The sequence below is a fragment of the Nerophis ophidion genome, linkage group LG09 (genome assembly GCF_033978795.1).
Source record: "Nerophis ophidion isolate RoL-2023_Sa linkage group LG09, RoL_Noph_v1.0, whole genome shotgun sequence".
Taxonomy (NCBI): Eukaryota; Metazoa; Chordata; class Actinopteri; order Syngnathiformes; family Syngnathidae; genus Nerophis; species Nerophis ophidion.
Window position 1 is genome coordinate 71,273,780 of NC_084619.1, and position 23,796 is coordinate 71,297,575.

At 40.6% G+C, this 23,796-nt stretch overlaps 1 protein-coding gene across 5 annotated transcripts in view; it reads right to left on the minus strand.

Annotated features, from left to right (window-relative positions):
* LOC133559708 (protein bicaudal C homolog 1-like) overlaps nucleotides 1–23,796 on the minus strand; it is a 164,956-nt gene that overhangs the window by 35,486 nt on the left and 105,674 nt on the right. For 4 of the 5 annotated variants that reach the window (XM_061911735.1, XM_061911736.1, XM_061911738.1 and 1 more), the window contains exons 6-7: nucleotides 16,404–16,457; nucleotides 7,093–7,275 (exon numbers count right to left, since the gene is read on the minus strand). In XM_061911735.1, coding sequence (XP_061767719.1) covers nucleotides 7,093–7,275; nucleotides 16,404–16,457 — 237 coding nt within the window. Of the gene's footprint in view, nucleotides 1–7,092; nucleotides 7,276–9,059; nucleotides 9,086–16,403; nucleotides 16,458–23,796 lie in introns of all 5 variants that reach the window. The other variant, XM_061911740.1, reaches the window with a different exon arrangement.

Here is a 23,796-nt window from a genome sequence, read left to right on the forward strand (position 1 = left end):
TACTCTTCCATATCAGTAGGTGGCAGCCGGTAGCTAATTGCTTTGTAGATGTCGGAAACAGCGGCAGGCAGTGTGCAGGTAAAAAGGTGTCTAAAGCTTAAACCAAAAACAAACAAAAGGTGAGTGCCCCTAAGAAAGGGCTTTGAAGCCTAGGAAAGGCTATGCAGGACAAAACTAAAACTGAACTAGCTACAAAGGAAAAAAAAACAGAATGCTGGACGACAGCAAAGACTTACTGTGGAGCAAAGACGGCGTCCACAAAGTACATCCAAACATGACATAATCAACAATGCGATGGCACATTTTAGAGTCGACAAAAGCTCCAAAGTTGACACAAGAAACCACTGAAACCTCAGTGCAGCGAGCATCAAAGAACTCAACTCATTATGACAGTGGTTAACTTACTTTAACGCTTGTATTTAGGGTTAATAATGTATTTCTCTGTTACTAATTAGGGCTGTCAGTTCCTTTTACGGCACTCATTTGACAGGCCCATTCCGTAACGTGGGTAAATGGGGCTGCATTCACTGGTTACTGTTGAGCCACAAGCAGGAAAATAGTGAGCAGAAATGGACAAAGAAAAGGGTACACCATGGAAATACCAGGAAACCCCCCTTTTCAAACCTCAAACCAACCGCATACATCTGGCTTCAAAATAAAAGCACTACGCTTCAATCCGGTCTAATTAGAATAACAAAATAAAAATGTCTAAAATTACAAATCAGTCAGATTACATCATGTAATGTAATCTGTGATAGTTCTACGTGAATAAATGCTAGTACATCAGTTGAGGAATGTAGAGGGGGAATTTGTGGCAAGATGAAACAGTGTGTATGTTATCTTTCAATATGTTCTGGTTGATATTCCTCAATTACAGAATTCTTAGCAGGCTTAATATTGCAGTTGATTAATAAATAGAGAAGGTTAAGACACAGAACTACCAATATGATGAACTTGTACAGAAAATCGGATGTATTTATTCAGGTAGAAATATCACAGATTACATCAGAGATTATCACAGGGGCGGTATAGCTCGATTGGTAGAGTGGCCATGCCAGCAACTTGAGGGTTGCAGGTTCGATTCCCGCTTCCGCCATCCTAGTCACTGCCGTTGTGTCCTTGGGCAAGACACTTTACCCACCTGCTCCCAGTGCCACCCACACTGGTTTAAATCTAACTTAGATATTGGGTTTCACTGTGTAAAGCGCTTTGAGTCACTAGAGAAAAGCGCTATATAAATATAATTCACTTCACTGCATTACCAAACATCTTTGACCATGAAACTATGATTATAACAATCCACATTTTGTGGTATTAATGTGTGAAACTGATATCTGTGTTGGCCCTGCGATGATGTGGCAACTTGTCCAGGGTGTACGCCGCCTTCCGCACGAATGCAGCTGAGATAGGCTCCAGCACCCCCCGGCGACCCCGAAAGGGAATAAGCGGTAGAAAATGGATGTATGGATGGTATCTAAACATGGAAGTGTAGCCCCTCTCCTCTGAATGCAAGTGCTCCTACAGCAAGAATACAAATTCTGTGTTGCTACAAAATATAAAATCTGGCAAAACAATAACAGAGAGCAGGTAATTTTTTTTTAATTGTCATTAAAAGCGTGTTTATGTCCTTTTTGTGTAAAATAGTACAGCGTTTTGAAAAATATCTATTTCATTAAACTTATTGTCCAGTCATGGTATCAAAAACAAAAAATGATCTATCTAAGGTACACTTATTGATGATGAAAAGTTGTATCTAATTGTGATTAATCACAATCAATGTTGAGTTAACTATGAAGACAATGCAATAATCACGATTAAATATTTTCATGGTTTGACAGCCTGACTATGAATGGTAAACACATTTGTATCACTTTTCTGATATATTGGTCAACTTTAGAAAGCACTTTTACCGCCCATTTGTGCCTATTTCAGAATAGAACTCAATTATGGTTTTGTACTTGGAAAAAATAAACTTTGACACTGAAGTTTTGATGCATAATTTTGTGTAAGTGAAGACATTTTTTGATGTTCAATATAAATATTATTGAGATTTTTCAACACATTCTTTATTCAAATTTTCCACTCTTGATTAGGATTCTCTTTTCTTCATGTTTATGCCTATTTTTTCCCCTTTTTTTTCATTGCGGTTTCAGATCCTCGTACAATTAATTTATTGTGAAATGAATAAATTGTTAGAAAGGCCGCAGTTTTTGCATGTTTGTTTGTTTCATTGTGCTTTGCCGAGCATTCCTTTTCCCACTTTATTTAACTGTCCTCGAACACACCACAGAGTTGCTTTTTCACGCCCCTCAATTGATGACGCAAAATTCAGGTCAAAAGTCTGAATCTGAAAAAATTATATGTATATGTTTTGAAAAAAAAAAAGAAAATAAATATAAAGAAAAAAAGTGTAAAAATATGATTTTAATATACAAAAACAATAAGCTCCAATACATGAAAGTGAAAATATAGTATTTATTCAAAATAATTATAGGAGTTCATCATAAATAAATTCAATTTGGAAAAATATGTGTGGACTCCTTTTCATTTACAATACACAAATGTTTGTTTATTTTTTCTCGTACAAAACGTTGGCCCTAATTTAGCTCCACACTACAGCGGCTTTAAAGGCAAGTGGACTCCAATACTGCAGGGGGAGCCCTTGAGCAATAAACCCAACCATTGGAAAAATAACAAACCCCCACAATTAGCCCTTACTGTTTTTTCACGACCCCAAAAATATAGGAGCAACTGTTTGACAACAATAAAGCACATTTCTGTGGAGAAACCCAATCGCTCGTAAAAGCTTTGATAAAATATTATTTCATTTACAGTCCATCTCTTGCCACGCCGCATGGTAAAACACTCGCTGACCTTGAGAAAATAATGACATCTTTGGAAAATGTAATGGGCAGCTGTCACCGTTGCCTCTCTGCTATGCAAACCATCAGTTGGCGGTGTCAAGCAGGCTGGCCTTGTGCAAAAGGGGAATCCACTCGCACATGCACAACACTGCTCTATGTAACAAAGCTGAGGGTTTGGCAACCTTTGAAGGTATTCCCAGGGTTTGGCAGGACCGCGTAATAAACCTCACATGTTCCCCTTCATCTGACCTACTGCATACCTTGACATATTCCTCAAGGACAAAACAATAGAAATGAATCTTCTACACCGGACAATGTCCAAACCCCGTCGTGTGTTTACCTTAACAAGGCACGCCACCCGCGGAGGCTTTCCAAATTTATTTGAAATATCTGAATTCTTGCCACCATCTCGTGGATAACGTGAGTAAATCAGGTAAATGACCATGAGTCATACTTTAAAGTGATCGCAAGCATATCATTAACTTTAAATGACCCAATCCAAACAACCTTACCTAATCATGGTGCAAAAAAAAAACACAACCAACAAGTCAACACACACGATCACACATTACACAAGCTGCTGACTGAACGTTGTGGACATTATAACAAATGTGGAAGCAGCATAAACAATTCAAAAAAAGCACCCATTTAAATCCTTTACAATGCCCGATGGGAAGAGTTAAAAACTTGTTTGGTGCATTTTAGTGGTTTGATATTTCTAATTGATTTGAAAACTTTAAGGAGGTCATCTCAGGAGTAAACAAGATAGTTTATAAAATTGTTACTTGTTTCGGCTTTTGTTTTTTCTAAGATTGGTAATATTGTGTCTCTTGTTTTTGTCTTTTCTGGAACTTTAATTATTTTGTGAAATATTAAAGCTTATTGCACTTCAAAGCCCACTGCACTGTAGTCTACATAGTACATACATACATATATATATATATATATATATATATATATATATATATATATATATATATATATAGAGGTGTGTAAAGCCAAATGTGCCCACGTACAAACTAAAATGTAGTAGTTGGTTTATTTATTGGCATGAAAGATTGTGAAAAACTCCTGGACTCACGTACCAGCAAAAGAAGCGTGTGTGTGTGTGTGTGTGTGCTGCTAAGCGATCAAGTGTAAGAGTTGTACTTCCCCCGCACTAAAAGCCACACAGTTGAACATCTCTCAGCTCTCTTGGCTGCGGGCGTGGAGAAGCTATGAAGTGATGAAGTTATGAAGTTATGAAGTGGTTTGTGTCAGCAATGCTGGATGTTGTTGGTGGGCTCAGGAAACTTTCACTGCCTTGCAGGCTGATAGGAGAGGAGAGGAGAGGATGGGAGGGGAGAGAAGAGGAGAGAAAAGGAGTGGAGAGGAGGGGAGAGGAGGCGAGGGGAGGGGAAGGGAGAGGAGAGGAGAGGTGAGGAGGGGAGGGGAGGGGAGAGGAGGGGAGAGGAGACAAAAGAAAAGGAGAGGAGAGAAAAGGAGAGGAGAGGAGAGGAGAGGAGAGGAGAGGAAAGGAGAGGAGAGGAGAGAAGAGGAGAGAAAAGGAGAGGAGAGGAAAGAAAAGGAGAGGAGAGGAGAGGAAAGGAGAGAAGGGGATGGGAGGGGAGAGGAGAGGAGAGGAGAGGAGAGGAGAGGTGAGGGGAAAGAAAAGGAGAGGAGAGAAAAGGAGAGGAGAGGAAAGAAAAGGAGAGGAGAGGAGAGGAGAGGAAAGGAGAGGAGAGGAGAGATGAGGAGAGGAGAGAAGGGGATGGGAGGGGAGAGGAGAGGAGAGGAGAGGTGAGGAGGGGAGGGGAGAGGAGAGGAGAGGAGAGAAGAGGAAAGAAAAGGAGAGGAGAGAAAAGGAGAGGAGAGGAAAGAAAAGGAGAGGAGAGGAGAGGAGAGGAAAGAAAAGGAGATGAGAGGAGAGGAGAGGAAAGAAAATGAGAGGAGAGAAAAGGAGAGGAGAGGAAAGAAAAGGAGAGGAGAGGAGAGGAGAGGAAAGAAAAGGAGATGAGAGGAGAGGAGAGGAAAGAAAAGGAGAGGAGAGGAAAGGAGAGGAGAGGAGAGGAAAGAAAAGGAGATGAGAGGAGAGGAGAGAAGAGGAGAGAAAAGGAGAGGAGAGGAAAGAAAAGGAGAGGAGAGGAGAGAAGAGGAGAGAAAAGGAGAGGAGAGGAGAGGAAAGAAAAGGAGAGGAGAGGAGAGGAGAGAAGAGGAGAGAAAAGGAGAGGAGAGAAGGGGATGGGAGGGGAGAGGAGAGGAAAGAAAAGGAGAGGAGAGGAGAGGAGAGGAGAGAAGAGGAGAGAAAAGGAGAGGAGAGGAGAGGAGAGGAGAGGAGAGGAGAGGAGAGGAGAGGAGAGGAGAGGAGAGGTGAGATGAGGAGGCCTCTTGTGACCTCATGGTTTGCTGTATTGCTGTATTGCTGTACTTGTTTATCTCAGTTATTTGTTTATCTCAGTTATTTGTTTGTTTATCACAGTTATTTGTTTGTTTATCACAGTTGTTTTTTTATTTGCTTATCACAGTAGTTTGGGCCTGGCTAATTCATTTCCACTAATAAGGAATAATTCATTACAAATTGCACATTTTCAAACACAGAGCATAAAAGACTTTTAAATAAGTGGCCAATACTACTGTATTATTGATACTTTTAGTTCATTCGCCCATTATTATGCTTGAGAAAATGCTTAATTGAGGGCAAAAATATTTAAATTATGTTTTAAAACTCTTTATTGTAGTGGGGCTGCAAACTTGATCTGGCGAGAGACTTTGTAAATGTATTGACTAGTACTGTAAATATATTGACTAGTACTATAAATGTATTGACTAGTACTGTAAATATATTGACTAGTACTATAAATGTATTGACTAGTACTATAAATATATTGTATAGTACTATAAATGTATTGACTAGTACTGTAAATATATTGACTAGTACTATAGATGTATTGACTAGTACTGTAAATATACTGACTATTACAGTCAAACGATTCATATTTATTATTCACACTATTGAATATTGATGAATGACAGTCAACTACATGCTTGCATAATTTAAATGACGTTGCAAAAGACTCCAACATTATGACACAAACACAATTTAGTTGTGAAACATGAACATTTTTGAAACGTTGACTTCAAGGCACGTCATTTATTTGCAGAAAACTTGCTCACAGTTAGTTTTATCTCAAGTCCCATCGGGGTTTATTTTCAAGTCCAACTTGCCACAGAGGTCTGATCCTACTTAGTCATTGACCTGATCACTGGTCGCGTAACAAGCACCTTTCAAGTAACTATTGGGCTTTATGTGCGGTCAAAATTGCCACTGGGGCACTAATTATTTTAAAACCTCTTCTCACTCCGGCGCTTACCAAATGCATGCAGTATATTTAGGCCAGCGCATATACATTTGAGTGTGATGTAAGGATACCATCATGAAAAGCACATTTAATTAAAAAAAAGTAAAGGTCTTACCTTTACTTATAAATGAAGTCCATGCGCGGCTCCTTCTGATCAAAAGCATCGATAACTTGTTTATAGAAGTCTTCCTTATCTTTCTTCAGTTTTAAAAGTCTCTCTGTCTCGATGGAGAGCTTCCTTTATTACCTCCTGCTTCGATTGAAAGTCCAGTTTAGAAAACTGTTTTATTTTAGATATGTAATCCTCCATGTTAAAAGTGCAAGCAAGAGGAAAAAACAAACGATCGCTGCTTGTTGTCACTTCTTCTGCAGCCGAGTAGTCGCAAGAAGGATCACTAGCGCCCTCTACCACCAGGAAGGCGGGAGCCATTTAATGACTCATATTTGACACACGCAGCTACGGTATATTAATAAAACATAGCTGCTTACTGTTCTTTTTTAGCATATTCAATAGCTAGGACCTTAAATCCTACTGAATAGCTCTTAATCTTCTTCCCTTTATGCGATTTCAAATGATTGAAATCAGCCTCCTCCATTTTGAAAATGATGACAGGTGAAGTGTCACTCGTGACGTGACGAGTTTGACCCGGCGGAAATTCTAGACAAGCGCTAATAAAAATAATATTTTGCGAAACGAGTTCGACCGGCAGTAATTCTAGGCAGGGGCATACTATATACCTGGCGGCAATTCAAGGAAATACTGTAATCAATCTGCTTTTACACATGATTAATGCCATCATTGTTTATGATTAATGGTTAACTTTTGAAGTAATAAAAATGTACTCGCAGAAAACATCTTAAATATCCCAAAATTTGCAGATTTGCCTCACCTTGACGGCGTTGGTGTTGTTTTGGGATCCGCGCACCACGCCGGTGGCCCTGTAGAGGCGTGTGGGGGGCTTGAAAGACACGGTGAGGTTGTAGGTCTGCGAGATTGCCTGCACGCTCGGCGAGCTGGGGTCCGACTGCATGATGGCGGGCAGCTCGAAGGACAAGACGAGCGGGAGCAGCTCCTGGAACAAGAAGGCACAGGTGATCTCCTGCATCCGTCAACACACAGACTCATGTTCCACATGCACACTCTTCAGCAAAATGAAATAAACATAAACAATTATGTTGTCATTTATTTATACATCATTATGATTTAATTTTAAATGGAGGAAAATATAGTCTTCAAATTCCTTACAATCTTTCTCTGCATTGAATTTCTAGTTTAAAGTCGGCCTATAGATGACGCACTGACACGCTAACTTTCTAAGCCCGGGGAATCGCACTCCATCCACTTTCTACAGCAGTTGGTGAATGTATGCTTAAAACCCTTCTTTTTAAAAAAAGACACTTTTTTTTTTAGATATATGTGTGATAACGTATTCAACACAAAATTGGTTAGGGATATTTGTGTTAGGTCCTGTATATATCACAAAAGCTGACCAATGATGTGCTGACTTTATGCACAGCTGTTGGTCATATGACGAAAATACGGGTCTAAACGCAGAGTGAACCGCACTAAAGTAGCTTTGTTTTGACATTTTGTGTTAAGCTGAGTGAGAGCAAATGAGTGAGGATGGATGGAAGTCTGTGGAACACTCTCCCTGACCACCTGAAGGCACCACAGACTGTGAATGCTTTAAAAAAAGGCTTAAAAACCCTTCTTTTTTTAAAAAAAGCCTTTTTTTTTAGATATATGTGTGATAGTTCTAGCTACTAGGCTATTCTAGTTTTTACTTTTTTTTACTATTTTTATTTGTTATTATTCATGGTTCTAACTGTCAGGCTAGGACTGTGGATGTTTGCGCTCCTCGATGCAAGGATGATGTGGGACGAGTCAGGCATGAATGTAAGTACATAATATTTATTAAATAAACAAACAAACTACAAAATGGCAAACCAAGGACACACTCTGTGGCGGATAATAAGCTATACTAAACTTAAAACAGCACAATGGCATGACTATATACAAATAAACAAAAGATACAATCTATGGCATAAACAACAAAACTTACTCGGCGTGGACCAAAACGAACAACAAGGCATGAAACAGATTATCGGGGTCGCGAAGGAGGTGCAGCATGGGTAGGGTGCGTTCGAGTGTGAAGATCCCAGACTGATGGACAGAAAGTAAAATCCTTAAAAAGTAGCAGTGGTAATGAGAAACAGGTGTGAGAGGCTGATGATCGGGGCGTGACTAAGGGAAACTAACGAGTAGCTATGGTAACAAAACAAACCAGGAAGTGAAAAGACAGAACCAAATGTCCAAAAAGCCAAACCGAACATGACCAAAACAAAACATGATCCATAAGTGTGACACTAACGTTGTTGTTGTTGTTTTTGTTTTGTCTTTTTTATATGCACTATAGCACTTTGAGGTTGTTTGCTCAATTTAAAGTGCTTTTACAAATAAAATCTATTATTATTACTCTTATGCAAGGGCAATATTGTTTAGACCAGTGGTCACCAACCTTTTCCAGCCCAAGATCCCAGGCTCAGCTAAGAACCACAGGAAGCTCTACCACTTTGTCAACTATCTTTATATATACTGTATTTTGCGGACCATAGGGCACTTTGGATTAATAGTCTATTTCCATCTTTTTATATATAAAAGGCGCATTAAAGGAGTCATATTATTATGATTTTTTTCTAAATGTAAAAGACTTCCTTGTGTTCTACATAACATGTAATGGTGGTTCTTTGCTCAAAATGTTGCATAGATTATGTTTTTCACATCATCTTCAAGTCACTTTCTGACAGTCTCTTCAGGATGCAGTGTTTTGTGGGCGGTCTTATTTACATGGCTCACCTTCGACAGCATCTTCTCCCTGTCATCTTTGTTGTAGCGGTGTAGCGTGCAAGGACGGGAGAGGAAAAAGTATCAAAAGATGGCGCTAACTGTTTAAATGACATTCAGACTTTACTACAGTCAATAACAGAGCTGCATCTCCTCATCCGTGGCTCACTCGTGCAACAACAACGCCCGAAATGTGTCTTGTGAAAAACCAATCCACCAGAACTCTCTAATAACTAAAGTACGTTGTGTGAATAATGTAAACTCACTACACCGGTATGTTTTAGTGCCTTCGTGGTGAGTTTACTGACAGACATAAGTAAGAACTTTACACTACTTTATATTAGAAATGGCAACAGTGGAGGATGAATGTCACATAACAAGAAGATTGAGAAAAAGAAAAAGATTATCCACTACGGCGTTGCCACAGACTACAAAGGCAGATGCGCGCAATTTTTCATGACTTATGCAGATCTCAAATACAGATCAGCAGGTACCAGAAGGTAAGAAACGTTGCTTATGCATTATATTGTGAAACAAAAAGCCAGATAATATGTCTTACCGTATACACACACCATAATAATACTATGTTGAAGCACAGTCAACAATTAAGAGTAAAATGACTAATTCATTATTAATATTTGAGGGTCCCTCTGAAGTAGTAAGGTTGGGCCCCGAGGTAAAAAAAAAAAAAAAAAGTTAACCCCAGCTTTAGAGTAGTCTGTGTACAGCAGTATATATATATATATATTTCTTGTATACTGCTGTATTGTACAGCAGTAGAGATGTACCGTCCTGTGAAAAGGAGTCAACATGCCCTTTGAACTCCATGATTGTCTCCAAAGCTCACAAAGACGGGCAAAGACCAGAAGGAGGAATGCCCTCCTGTACGTCAACAATGCTTCCCCTTAATAGCTTTCCACTTGAAAACATTCCCAGTATGAAGACCGTGGATGATTTGTTCAGACTCTGAGCCATTTTCTTCTCATTGAGTCAAACCACAGCAGATATCAGCAAATAAAGACGGACGGACGCTATGACCTTACTCCATGGAAATGTACACTTGTGCGTGCAAAACGCTATGAACGCACACACACACGCACACACACACACACGCACACACACACACACACTCTGTTATCCAAACACTGGCTGTTGGGCCGAGCGCCACTTTGGGTTTGGCTTGCAGTGAAGGGCAAGCTGCATGAATTGCTGCAACCAAAGAAATGCTTGAGTGATCAGTCCCACATGCGATGCTATCACAGCTCCACTCTCCTCTCTGAGGGATGGAGAAATGTAGGTCAGACCCGAGAAAGGCCAGCCGGACGCTGGATATGAATGAAGAATGGGCAGGCTTCTTTCTAATGTTTGGACGGCCGGCGCTGACTTCAGCTTTATTCAAAACTAGGGATGCACCGAAATGAAAATTTGTGGCCAAAACCGAAGCCGAATAAAATTTAAAAGCTTGGCCGAAGGCCGAATACTGAATACCGAAAAATGAATGCAGTTTTTCCCCCAAAATTTTATATTGCATAAACAGCGTACAATCAATTCTTAGACATGTTTTTGTAAATAAAGTACATTTTTATTGAATATTGACATTTTTTTAATATTCCAGTAGCCTTTGCTTTTCAAAAAAGCACAAAGCTTTTCATTTATATTAGGCCTTAAAAAAACATGCATTCCAAAAAAAAAACAAAGTGCATTAAAGTGGATAAACCCACAACAAATGAATTATTGTCCTTTTGGCAAAAGTCTGTTCAGCCACAGTAGATATGCTAATAATGTAAACAGAAGGCTCAAGTAAATCTCAATTAAGTGTGTGCTTGTAACCTCATACACTTATACAGGTAGCCTACACAACAGGCTAATAATGTAAACAGAGGCCCCACTAAATCTCAATAAGTGTGTGCTTGTAACCTCATACACTTATACAGGTAGCCTACACAACAGGCTAATAATGTAAACAGCACACACAATGTAAAAAGCACACATCAGAGAAATACCGTCTGCTCGGTATCGTGTAACGGGGCTCAATGTGCTCCATAGTCTCCGAAAGTCAATGTCCTCCACAACACTAAACGGTTGATCATCCAAAGCCATAAACTCCATTACCTTCTTTGTAATTCCGTTTGCTTTGGCACTGTCACTCGCAAACATTTTCGTCCCCTCAAAGACGTCGGCCACGAGGCACCTCCTCGAGACAGTTTGGCTGAACATTCGTTGCGAACTGCAATACTTTTCTCACTTTCCGACACTTTAAAATATCTCCACACTGCTGACATTTTTCCGAAGGCGCCTGTTCCCAACGTCACCGCGTCACTGCACGTTGGTTGATTGCGTCACCGCGTCAAAAAATTGCGTCATACGCCACTATTCGGCCTTGCATTTAACTCATTCCACCGAAGGCCGAATGTGGCTTTTTATGCCATATTCGGCCGAATATATTTGGTTACCGATTAATCGGTGCATCCCCTATTCAAAACGAATGCCTACAGTTTTGGGCTCAAAAGACTCTGGCAGAAAAGGTCAGAGATGGGGAAAAAATGGTAAAGTAACCTTCGATCACAAAGGATTGTGGGAATCCCCTGATCATGCCACGTGCAAACAGACTTCAAGTTTCAAGTTTATTCACAATACCGTATCACAAATGAAAACAGATGTATATAATGCGGTGAAGAGCGTATGTTGCATGCGTGCATGGTGACAGTCACAGACCAACTAAGTTGTCACTCCTGCTTTTTAGACCAGTTGATCTGCCGTTTCTTTTCTTTTTCTTCTATGTCCCACTCTCCCTTGTGGAGGGGGTCCGGTCCGGTCCGATCCGGTGGCCGTGTACTGCTCGCCTGTGTATCGGCTGGGGACATCTCTGCGCTGTGCTGATCCGCCTCCGCTTGGGATGGTTTCCTGCTGGCTCCGCTGTAAACGGGACTCTCGCTGCTGTGTTTGATCCGCTTTGGACTGGACTCTCGCGACTGTGTTGGATCCATTGTGGATTACACTTTCACAGTATCATGTTAGACCCGCTCGACATCCATTGCTTTCCTCCTCTCCAAGGTTCTCATAGTCATCATTGTCACCGACGTCCCACTGGGTCATTATTGTCACCGATGTCCCACTGGGTGTGAGTTTTCCTTTCCTTGCCCTTATGTGGGCCTACCGAGGATGTCGTGGTGGTCTGTGCAGCCCTTTGAGACACTAGTGATTTAGGGCTATATAAGTAAACATTGATTGATTGATTGATTGCTGACTCTGAGAATGAAGACTATTTTGGGATGCTGGCGCTGACTTGCTGCTTGTGCAAACAAGGAAAGATAAACACGGACATGTTTCAGCACACAAATATGCAGCCTTTCCATCACTCCTCAGCCGTGGAGATAAGAGTGGTGGTGGGGAAAGACTTGGCAGGTTTTGGGACAGGTAGACTAATCACATGAAAGGGATCATTAGGAAAAGAAGTCATGTTTGGTTTTGGTTGTAAGTGTGTTTGCTGGGAATGGTCAGGTGTGTTTGGCCACCATCAGCCTGTCTCAGACCGCCTGGAATTGAACTCTGGTGTGCTTCGCTTCAACTGTGAACGCTAAACCAGCCTTAAAATGACAAATACCGTATTTCCTTGAATTGCCGCCGGGTATATAGCATGCGCCTGCCTAGAATTACTGCCGGGTCAAACTCGCCAGCTCAGGATTAACGCCGGGTCAAACTCGTTTCGCAAAATATTATTTTTATTAGGGCATGTCTAGAATTTCCGCCGGGTCAAACTCGTCACGTCACGAGTGACACTTCCCCTGTCATCATTTTCAAAATGGAGGAGGCTGATTTCAATTATTTGAAATCGCATAAAGGGAAGAAGGTTAACAGCTATTCAGTGGGATTTAAGGTCCAAACTATTGAATATGCTAAAAAGAACAGTAAGCAGCTATGTTTTGTTAATATACCGTAGATGCGTGTGTCAATTATGAGTCATTAAATGACTCCCGCCTCCTGGTGGTAGAGGGCGCTAGTGATCCTTCTTGCAACTACTCGGCTGCAGAAGAAGTGACAACAAGCAGCAAGAGTGAGCAGCAATCGTTTATTTTTTCCTCTCGCTTGCACTTTTAACATGGAGGATTACATATCTAAAACAAAACAGTTTTCTAAACTGGACTTTCAATCGAAGCAGGAGGTAATAAAGGAAGATCTCCATCGAGACAGAGAAACTTTCAAAACTGAAAAAGGGACGGCGTGGCGCAGTGGAAGAGTGGCCGTGCGCAACCCGAGGGTCCCTGGTTCAATCTCCACCTAGCACCAACCTGGTCACGTCCGTTGTGTCCTGAGCAAGACACTTCACCCTTGCTCCTGATGAGTGCTGGTTAGCGCCTTGCATGGCAGCTCCCTCCATCAGTGTGTGAATGGGTGAATGTGGAAGTAGTGTCAAAGCGCTTTGAGTACCTTGAAGGTAGAAAAGCGCTATACAAGTACAACCCATTTATTTATTTATTAAGAAAGATAAGGAAGACTTCTATAAACAAGTTATCGATGCTTTTGATCAGAAGGAGCGGCGCATGGACTTCATTTATAAGTAAAGGTAAGACCATAACGTTTTTTTTATTAAATGTGCTTTTCAGATGGTATCCTTACATCACACTCAAATTTATAAGCGCAGGCCTAAATTTACCGCATGCCTTTGGTAAGCGCCGGAGTGAGAAGAGGTTTTAAAATAATTAGCGCCCCGGCGGCAATTCAAGGAAATACGGTATGCAAGAGAAATGATCACATCCACTGGAAGTCACATATTAATTACATAACCTCGATCAGTTCTTGAACGTGCTCCGCCGACCGAAACGTTGGTCAAGTGAAACAGATTTCCCCAAAAGTAACATGAATCATTGGGTTCAGTCTCGACAAAAGTCCCTATTTGATATCATGAAATGCATACTTTGAAGAGAGTATAACGTGTATATACTGTACATGTATCAACATAACTTAGGTGAGTCATGGCTCAACAATCTCTTTGAAAGAATTGTTGCAAGTAAGAATTGAGATTTATTTGACAATTAATGAACTGTGTTCACTTTCTGTAAATGAGTTGACTAAAATGCAAGAAAAGAGCGATCTTGTGTGCTGACTGGAGGACATTTACATGTTAATGGCTGTCCATCTTATCTTGGCCAAGTACATGTGCTGCACCGCTGCTTGCATCCGAGGCTTTAGATCAGGGGTGCCCATTACGTCGATCGCGAGCTACCAGTCGACCGCGGGGGGTGTGTCAGTCGATCTCCAGCCAGGTTTTTAAAAAAAATAGACCTAAAAATTAGTGATCATCAATCTTCACCAAGACGTCACTTAAATGACATTCACGGTACCGGAGGGTCTTGTGAGATGACGCTGGCTGCTGCAAGATCATTATTATGAAAATATGACCAAGAGGAAGGCGAGAAACACTTTTTATTTCAACAGACTCTTGGGCCGTACCTTCCGTCAAAACTCTAAAGGCCGACTGCACATTTCCTATCGTCACAATAAAAGCCCTGCTTCATGCTGCCTGCGCTAACTAAATACAGAGTCTCGGAAAACTGGCGTGCACAAGCGATCCCTCAGAAAGCTGGCGTGCACATCACTTGTGCACGCCAGTTTTCCGAGACTCTTATTTTGTTAGCGCAAACAGCATGAGGCAGGGCTTTTATTGTGAAGATAGGAAATGTGCAGTCGGCCTTTAGAGTTTTGACGGAAGGGACGGCGCGAAAGTCTGTTGAAATAAAAAGTGTTTCTCGCCTTCCTCTCTGTCATTTTTTCATAATAATGAACGGGCAGCAGCCAGCGTCATCTCACAAGACCCTCGGGTGCCGTGAATGTCAATCAAGCAAGCTACGGAATTTGCCGCCAATGTTTTTCTTGTAAAGTGTATGGAAGCTGGATGAATTAGATGCCAAAAACCAACCACTTTCATGTGGTATTGTACAGAAAGGACAACTTTTTTTCTCCTCCATTTGAAAATGTGGGCGTTATCATCATTACTGTCTGATTCCAATCAATGCAAGTCATCAGAATCAGGTAATACACCAACTTATATTCTTGTCTTTGTGAAGGAAAGACATCTATATGTGTTACACATGCTTGTATTATCATTAAACACATTTAACTTGTTTACAAAAATGTCTCTTTCATAAATAAATACATATAAATGATATATATAAATGAGGTAGATCCCCTCGAGTTGGTCGATTGAAAAGTAGCTCGCCTGCAGAAAAAGTGTGGGCACCCCTGTTTTAGATGCAAGCTGATAATGGACCAATGTCCGATATCAGCACATGATGGTGGCATCCCCTCGTTGGAAGTGTTATCCCTTTTGTGTGTGACAACGACACTCCTTAAACTAGGCTGGTCCTGATACCAATATTTTGGTAGTGGTACCAAAATGTATTTCGATACTATTCTAAATAAAAGGGACCACAAAATATGTCATTGTTGTCTTTATCGGAACACAACATTTTAGTGTACATGAAACATATGTTTCTTATTAAATAAAATGTTGAACATACTAGACAACTTGTCTTTTAGTAGTAAGTAAATGTGGATGCTTTTAAAAAAAAGGCTTAAAAACCCTTCTTTTAAAAAAAACAACAACTTATTTTAGATATATGTCTGCTTGTTATAGCTATTAGGCCGTTCTAGTTTTTATTTATTTTACTTGTTGGGGGCAGCTATTTGTGGTTTTAGCGCTGTAGTTTTGTGTTTTGTTTATCTAAATGCACTATTTGTTTAAGGTTATTTGCTGAATGTAAAGTGCTTTTTACGGGGCTTCACGGTGGCAGAGGGGTTAGTGCGTCTGCCTCACAATACGAAGGTCCTGCAGTCCTGGGTTCAAATCCAGGCTCGGGATCTTTCTGTGTGGAGTTTGCATGTTCTCCCCGTGAATGCGTGGGTTCCCTCCGGGTACTCCGGCTTCCTCCCACTTCCAAAAACATGCACCTGGGGATAGGTTGATTGGCAACACTAAAATTGGCCCTAGTGTGTGAATGTGAGTGTGAATGTTGTCTGTCTATCTGTGTTGGCCCTGCGATGAGGTGGCGACTTGTCCAGGGTGTACACCGCCTTCCGCCCGATTGTAGCTGAGATAGGCGCCAGCGCCCCCCGCGACCCCGAAAGGGAATAAGCGGTACAAAATGGATGGAAATAAAATAATCTATTATGGAAGTAGGAACATGGAACGTGTGAAACCCAAAACGGGGGACTCAGGTCCAAACATTAGTCCAGAACCCAAGTGAGTTGAAAAGAATATAGGTCTGTGCTTGAGTGGACGCCAGAACTAATAGGACGTGTTCCGCTACTAAATGGTTCCGCTGGGACTAACCCCCTTCCAAATATGCTCCAACTTACCCTGATTTTAACTCGAGCCGCCTCCACCCCTCCTGGCTGCCCTGCGATGGACACCTGGGGAGCATCAAAACAAGACAACAAATTAGTCCAAGCTTAGATTCTTGCATGTGTTATCAGACCTCATCTCCATGTTGACAGCAAATCCCTAAAAATGTGGACTTGATCTTTGAGCGTAATGTTGCCCACACGATGGTGGCTATTTTTAACAGCTGGTTAAAAACACGTTCCCAAGCATATTAGTAACACCCGAGTGCAGTGGAGTCCAGAGTCCAATATCCCACATGTGCTTGACATCATCGCCTCAAGTTCCATAGTCGCTGCGGCGCTCGGGACGCATCAGTCGAGCTTTTAGCAGCAGCTTGATGGCTCTGGAGTGTTAAGAAGTAAGTCTCTCCACATTTCAGTGCGTCATTCTCCCAACACTTCATAAGTCGTGCATGTACCGCAGCAATGGATCATTTCCATTCATTAATAAATCCACTCCCCTTTGCTGGCAACCTTACAAGAGTTAAGCAGGTTCAGCGCTTTTAGTTGGGAACATTTTCTCCCAAAAAGCCATTCCAAAAGTAAGTAAAGGCAGCAGTAGCTGGAGGACACCTGCAGGGGGAGCCGAGGCTCAAATAAACTGTCAGAATAATTGCATGTAAGGTATCACAAAACTTTCTGGTTCCACAGGTTTCCGGCGAGAGGACACAAGCTGTCTTGGATCTTACCGAGCAAAAGGCTTGTGAAACTCCACTGTGTACGATGGGAAATGACATGAAGGAGTCGGTTTCTTTGATCTATTGTGATCCACAGGAAAATGTTGTCTTGATTTGAGATCTACAAAGTGGAGAAGAAGCAGGACCCGACGCAATCTCCAGGCATCTTTTCTTTGAACTGTTTTGTGACCGAAGGCAACAGTGGTTTAGTAGAAGCATTTAAGTCTCACCTTAAAACTCATTTGTATACTCTAGCCTTTAAATAGACTCCCTTTTTAGACCAGTTGATCTGCCGTTTCTTTTCTTTTTCTTCTATGTCCCACTCTCCCTTGTGGAGGGGGTCCGGTCCGATCCGGTGGCCATGTACTGCTTGCCTGTGTATCGGCTGGGGACATCTCTGCGCTGCTGATCCGCCTCCGCTTGGGATGGTTTCCTGCTGGCTCCGCTGTGAACGGGACTCTCGCTGCTGTGTTGGATCCGCTTTGGACTGGACTCTCGCGACTGTGTTGGATCCATTGTGGATTGAACTTTCACAGTATCATGTTAGACCCGCTCGACATCCATTGCTTTCCTCCTCTCTAAGGTTCTCATAGTCATTATTGTCACCGACGTCTCACTGGGTGTGAGTTTTCCTTGCCCTTATGTGGGCCTACCGAGGATGTCGTGGTGGTTTGTGCAGCCCTTTGAGACACTAGTGATTTAGGGCTATATAAGTAAACATTGATTGATTGATTGATTGATTGAACCCCCCCTCCCTTTACAAACAGCTGATGCTATATAATCAAGGAAAGTCCAAATAAAAGAGGCGTAGCATGCTCTTGTAGGAGCATGGTGGAAGACTGTACAAGAGTACAGCCGAGACATTTCTCTTCATTGAGCTAAATTGAATCCAGTCTTGAATTGAATTGAATCCAGCTGAGCCGGAAGGCAAAGCTCTCAATATACCGGTCGATCTACGTTCCCATCCTCACCTATGGTCATGAGCTTTGGGTCATGACCGAAAGGATAAGATCACGGGTACAAACGGCCGAAATGAGTTTCCAGGTCTCTCCCTTAGAGATAGGGTGAGAAGCTCTGCCATCCGGGAGGAACTCAAAGTAAAGCCGCTGCTCCTTCACATCGAGAGGAGCCAGATGAGGTGGTTCGGGGATCTGGTCAGGATGCCACCCGAACGCCTCCCTAGGGAGGTGTTTAGGGCACGTCCAACCGGTAGGAGGCCACGGGGAAGACCCAGGACACGTTGGGAAGACTATGTCTCCCGGCTGGCCTGGGAACGCCTCGGGATCCCCCGGGAAGAGCTAGACGAAGTGGCTGGGAGAGGGAAGTCTGGGTTTCCCTGCTTAGGCTGTGCCCCCGCGACCCGACCTCGGATAAGCGGAAGAAGATGGATGGATGGATGAATCCAGTCTTTGTTTAATTCCTTGCTTCTTGTCTTGTTTAATAGATGTCATCGGTGTTCGAACCTGACAGAAACCCGAACAGTGTATTAGAGAAGAAGTATACAAAAACAACGTATTATTGTTAAAAACAATCCAATTCTGATATTTGTTCTCTCACATAGTCCAGTTCAGGTATCTAGCGGGGTCGAAAGGACACAACTTTTCTATAATTTGGACTAAGACCAAACACCTTGAAGGTAACTTGTCAATAAAGTGAAAGAAGTGATTAGTAAAAATAATGTTTTATAATAACAGTGGTGAAAATTGCTGTTTGGCCCGCAGACCTTTGGCACATTTTCACTTTGGCCCTCGGAGGCAGAACGATTGCACACTCCTGCTCTAAACGACACTAAATTGGGGCTAATTCACATTTTTTCCCCTCTTTCTTTCCAGATAACAATCAACAAGAGAACTGTTAAGCAGAATTAAAAAATGGAACCGGAACTGTAAAAATCTTATCAGTGCCAGTCCCTCTTGGTGCCTCAAACCTTTTCCAACAATTTGGAATATATGATTTGGTTTTTCAAGAAAATGCCTTGAAAGAATCACAAAAAGTCAATGATCAACACATGTTTCCAAAGTGTACTGAACAACACTGAAACATATTTATATGTTGTTCAAATGTAACTTCACATGTTGCTGAAATGTAACTTTACATGTCACATGTTGAAATGTAACTTTACATGTCACATGTTGAAATGTAACTTTACATGTCCCATGTTGAAATGTAACTTTACATGTAACATGTTGAAATTTAACTTTACATGTCACATGTTGAAATGTAACTTTACATGTCACATGTTGTTCAGATGTAACTTTACATGTCCCATGTTGTTGACGTGTAACTTTACATGTCAAATGTTGTTCAGATGTAACTTTACATATCAAATGTTGTTCAGATGTAACTTTACATGTCCCATGTTGTTGACATGTAACTTTACATGTCACATGTTGAAATGTAACTTTACATGTCACATGTTGAAATGTAACTTTACGTGTCACATGTTGAAATGTAACTTTACACGTCACATGTTGAAATGTAACTTTACATGTCACATGTTGTTGAAATGTAACTTTACATGTCACATGTTGAAATGTAACTTTACATGTCACATGTTGAAATGTAACTTTACATGTCACATGTTGAAATGTAACTTTACATGTCCCATGTTGTTGAAATGTAACTTTACATGTCCCATGTTGAAATGTAACTTTACATGTCACATGTTGTTGAAATGTAACTTTACCTGTCACATGTTGACATGTAACTTTACATGTCACATGTTGAAATGTAACTTTACATGTCACATGTTGAAATGTAACTTTACATGTCCCATGTTGTTGAAATGTAACTTTACATGTCCCATGTTGAAATGTAACTTTACATGTCACATGTTGTTGAAATGTAACTTTACATGTCACATGTTGACATGTAACTTTACATGTCAAATGTTGTTCAGATGTAACTTTACATGTCCCATGTTGTTGACATGTAACTTTACATGTCACATGTTGAAATGTAACTTTACATGTCACATGTTGAAATGTAACTTTACCATGAATTGAGTAACGTGGACCCCGACTTAAACAAGTTGAAAAACTTATTGGGGTGTTACCATTAAGTGGTCAATTGTACGGAATATGTACTGTACTGTGCAATCTACTAATACAAGTATCAATCAATCAATCAATCAAAACTTTACACGTCACATGTTAAAATGTAACTTTACATGTCACTTGTTGTTGAAATGTAACTTTACATGTCACATGTTGAAATGTAACTTTACATGTCACATGTTGAAATGTAACTTTACATGGCACATGTTGAAATGTAACTTTACATGTCACATGTTGAAATGTAACTTTTCATGTCACATGTTGTTGACATGTAACTTTACATGTCACATGTTGAAATGTAACTCTACATGTCACATGTTGTTGACATGTAACTTTAAATGTCGCATGTTGAAATGTAATTTTACATGTCGCATGTTGAAATGTAACTTTACATGTCACATGTTGTTGACATGTAACTTTACATGTCAAATGTTGTTCAGATGTAACTTTACATGTCCCATGTTGTTGAAATGTAACTTTACATGTCACATGTTGAAATGTAACTTTACATGTCACATGTTGAAATGTAACTTTACATGTCACATGTTGAAATGTAACTTTGCATGTCACATGTTGAAATGTAACTTTACATGTCACATGTTGAAATGTAACTTTACATGTCACATGTTGAAATGTAACTTTACATGTCACATGTTGAAATGTAACTTTACATGTCACATGTTGAAATGTAACTTTACATGTCCCATGTTGTTGAAATGTAACTTTACATGTCCCATGTTGTTGAAATGTAACTTTACATGTCACATGTTGAAATGTAACTTTACATGTCACATGTTGAAATGTAACTTTACATGTCACATGTTGAAATGTAACTTTACATGTCACATGTTGAAATGTAACTTTACATGTCACATGTTGAAATGTAACTTTACATGTCACATGTTGTTCAGATGTAACTTTACATGTCAAATGTTGTTCAGATGTAACTTTACATGTCAAATGTTGTTCAGATGTAACTTTACATGTCCCATGTTGTTGACATATAACTTTACATGTCACATGTTGAAATGTAACTTTACATGTCCCATGTTGTTGAAATGTAACTTTACATGTCACATGTTGAAATGTAACTTTACATGTCACATGTTGAAATGTAACTTTACCTGTCACATGTTGAAATGTAACTTTACATGTCACATGTTGAAATGTAACTTTACATGTCACATGTTGAAATGTAACTTTACATGTCCCATGTTGTTGACATGTAACTTTACATGTCACATGTTGAAATGTAACTTTACATGTCACATGTTGAAATGTAACTTTACATGTCCCATGTTGTTGAAATGTAACTTTACATGTCCCATGTTGTTGAAATGTAACTTTACATGTCACATGTTGAAATGTAACTTTACATGTCACATGTTGAAATGTAACTTTACCTGTCACATGTTGAAATGTAACTTTACATGTCACATGTTGAAATGTAACTTTACATGTCCCATGTTGTTGAAATGTAACTTTACATGTCCCATGTTGTTGAAATGTAACTTTACATGTCCCATGTTGTTGAAATGTAACTTTACATGTCACATGTTGAAATTTAACTTTACATGTCACATGTTGAAATGTAACTTTACATGTCACATGTTGAAATGTAACTTTACATGTCCCATGTTGTTGAAATGTAACTTTACATGTCCCATGTTGTTGAACTGTAACTTTACATGTCACATGTTGTTGACATGTAACTTTACATGTCACATGTTGAAATGTAACTTTACATGTCCCATGTTGTTGAAATGTAACTTTACATGTCACATGTTGAAATGTAACTTGACATGTCACATGTTGAAATGTAACTTTACATGTCACATGTTGAAATGTAACTTTACATGTCACATGTTGACATGTAACTTTATATGTCACTTGTTGTTGACATGTAACTTTACATGTCAAATGTTGTTGACATGTAACTTCACATGTCAAATGTTGTTCAGATGTAACTTTACATGTCAAATGTTGTTCAGATGTAACTTTACATGTCAAATGTTGTTCAGATGTAACTTTACATGTCCCATGTTGTTGACATATAACTTTACATGTCACATGTTGAAATGTAACTTTACATGTCACATGTTGAAATGTAACTTTACATGTCACATGTTGAAATGTAACTTTACATGTCACATGTTGAAATGTAACTTTACATGTCACATGTTGAAATGTAACTTTACATTTCACATGTTGATGTCACATGTTGAAATGTAACTTTACATGTCACATGTTGAAATGTAACTTTACATGTCACATGTTGTTGACATGTAACTTTACATGTCACATGTTGTGTGGAGTATTTGCTATATAAAAATGTTTGAAACCCGAAGAAAGTTTCAGGCATGTTTCTGCTTCCCTTGACTGTTCCTCCTGTGAAATGTTGTCATTTCAGGTGTTGCTTATTTGATACAGGCCACTTCAAAAAACCACATATATAGACTGTAAAACTATCTGAAGGTAAGCCGCTTGAAAAGCCAGACAGATATTTGGACTATCGGCCAATTCAGGATACAGACGGGCCTTTTGTGTCATGAAAGAAGCCAGGTGGCACCTCCACTTACTCCACATGGCCTCCAGCAGAGAAAAGTGTCAAAGTGGCCCAGCTGAAACAACAGAGGAGTCGGGACGTTGATGTCCATTTAGGAATCAGCAGGGGCGGCCCTCTGCAGCTGGCAGGCCACCACGCACACCAACTCTCAAGTTGCTAAACGTCTAGTTACTGCCCGAGTAGAAGGAAGCTTCCGCTGACGTGTGGGCGGCGCCACTTGGAGAAAAATACCAACATTGGCATTTGTGTCCGTAGGTCAAGGTCAAGGAGGAGACAACTATGGAACAAGGTCAAGGTGCGGGAGGACACAACTATGGAACAAGGTCAGGGTCAAGGTGTGGGAGGACACAACTATGGAACTAGGTCAAGGTTTGAGAGGACACAACTATGGAACAAGGTCAAAGAGGACACAACTAAGGAACAAGTTCAAGGTCAAGGTTTGAGAGGACACAACTATGGAACAAGGTCAAGGTTTGGGAGGACACAACTATGGAACAAGCTCAAGGTTTGAGACGACACAACTATGGAACAAGGTCAAGGAGGACACAACTATGGAACAAGGTCAAGGTTTGGGAGGACACAACTATGGAACAAGGTCAAGGTTTGAGAGGACACAACTATGGAACAAGGTCAAGGTCAAGGAGGACACAACTACGGAACAAGGTCAAGGTTTGAGAGGACACAACTACGGAACAAGGTCAAGGTGTGGGAGGACACAATTATAGAACAAGGTCAAGGTTTGAGAGGACACAACTATGGAACAAGGTAAAGGTTTGATAGGACACAACTATGGAACAAGGTCAAGGTCAAGGAGGACACAACTACGGAACAAGGTCAAGGTTTGAGAGGACACAACTACGGAACAAGGTCAAGGTGTGGGAGGACACAATTATAGAACAAGGTCAAGGTTTGAGAGGACACAACTACGGAACAAGGTCAAGGTGTGGGAGGACACAATTATAGAACAAGGTCAAGGTTTGAGAGGACACAATTATGGAACAAGGTAAAGGTTTGATAGGACACAACTATGGAACAAGGTCAAGGTCAAGGAGGACACAACTACGGAACAA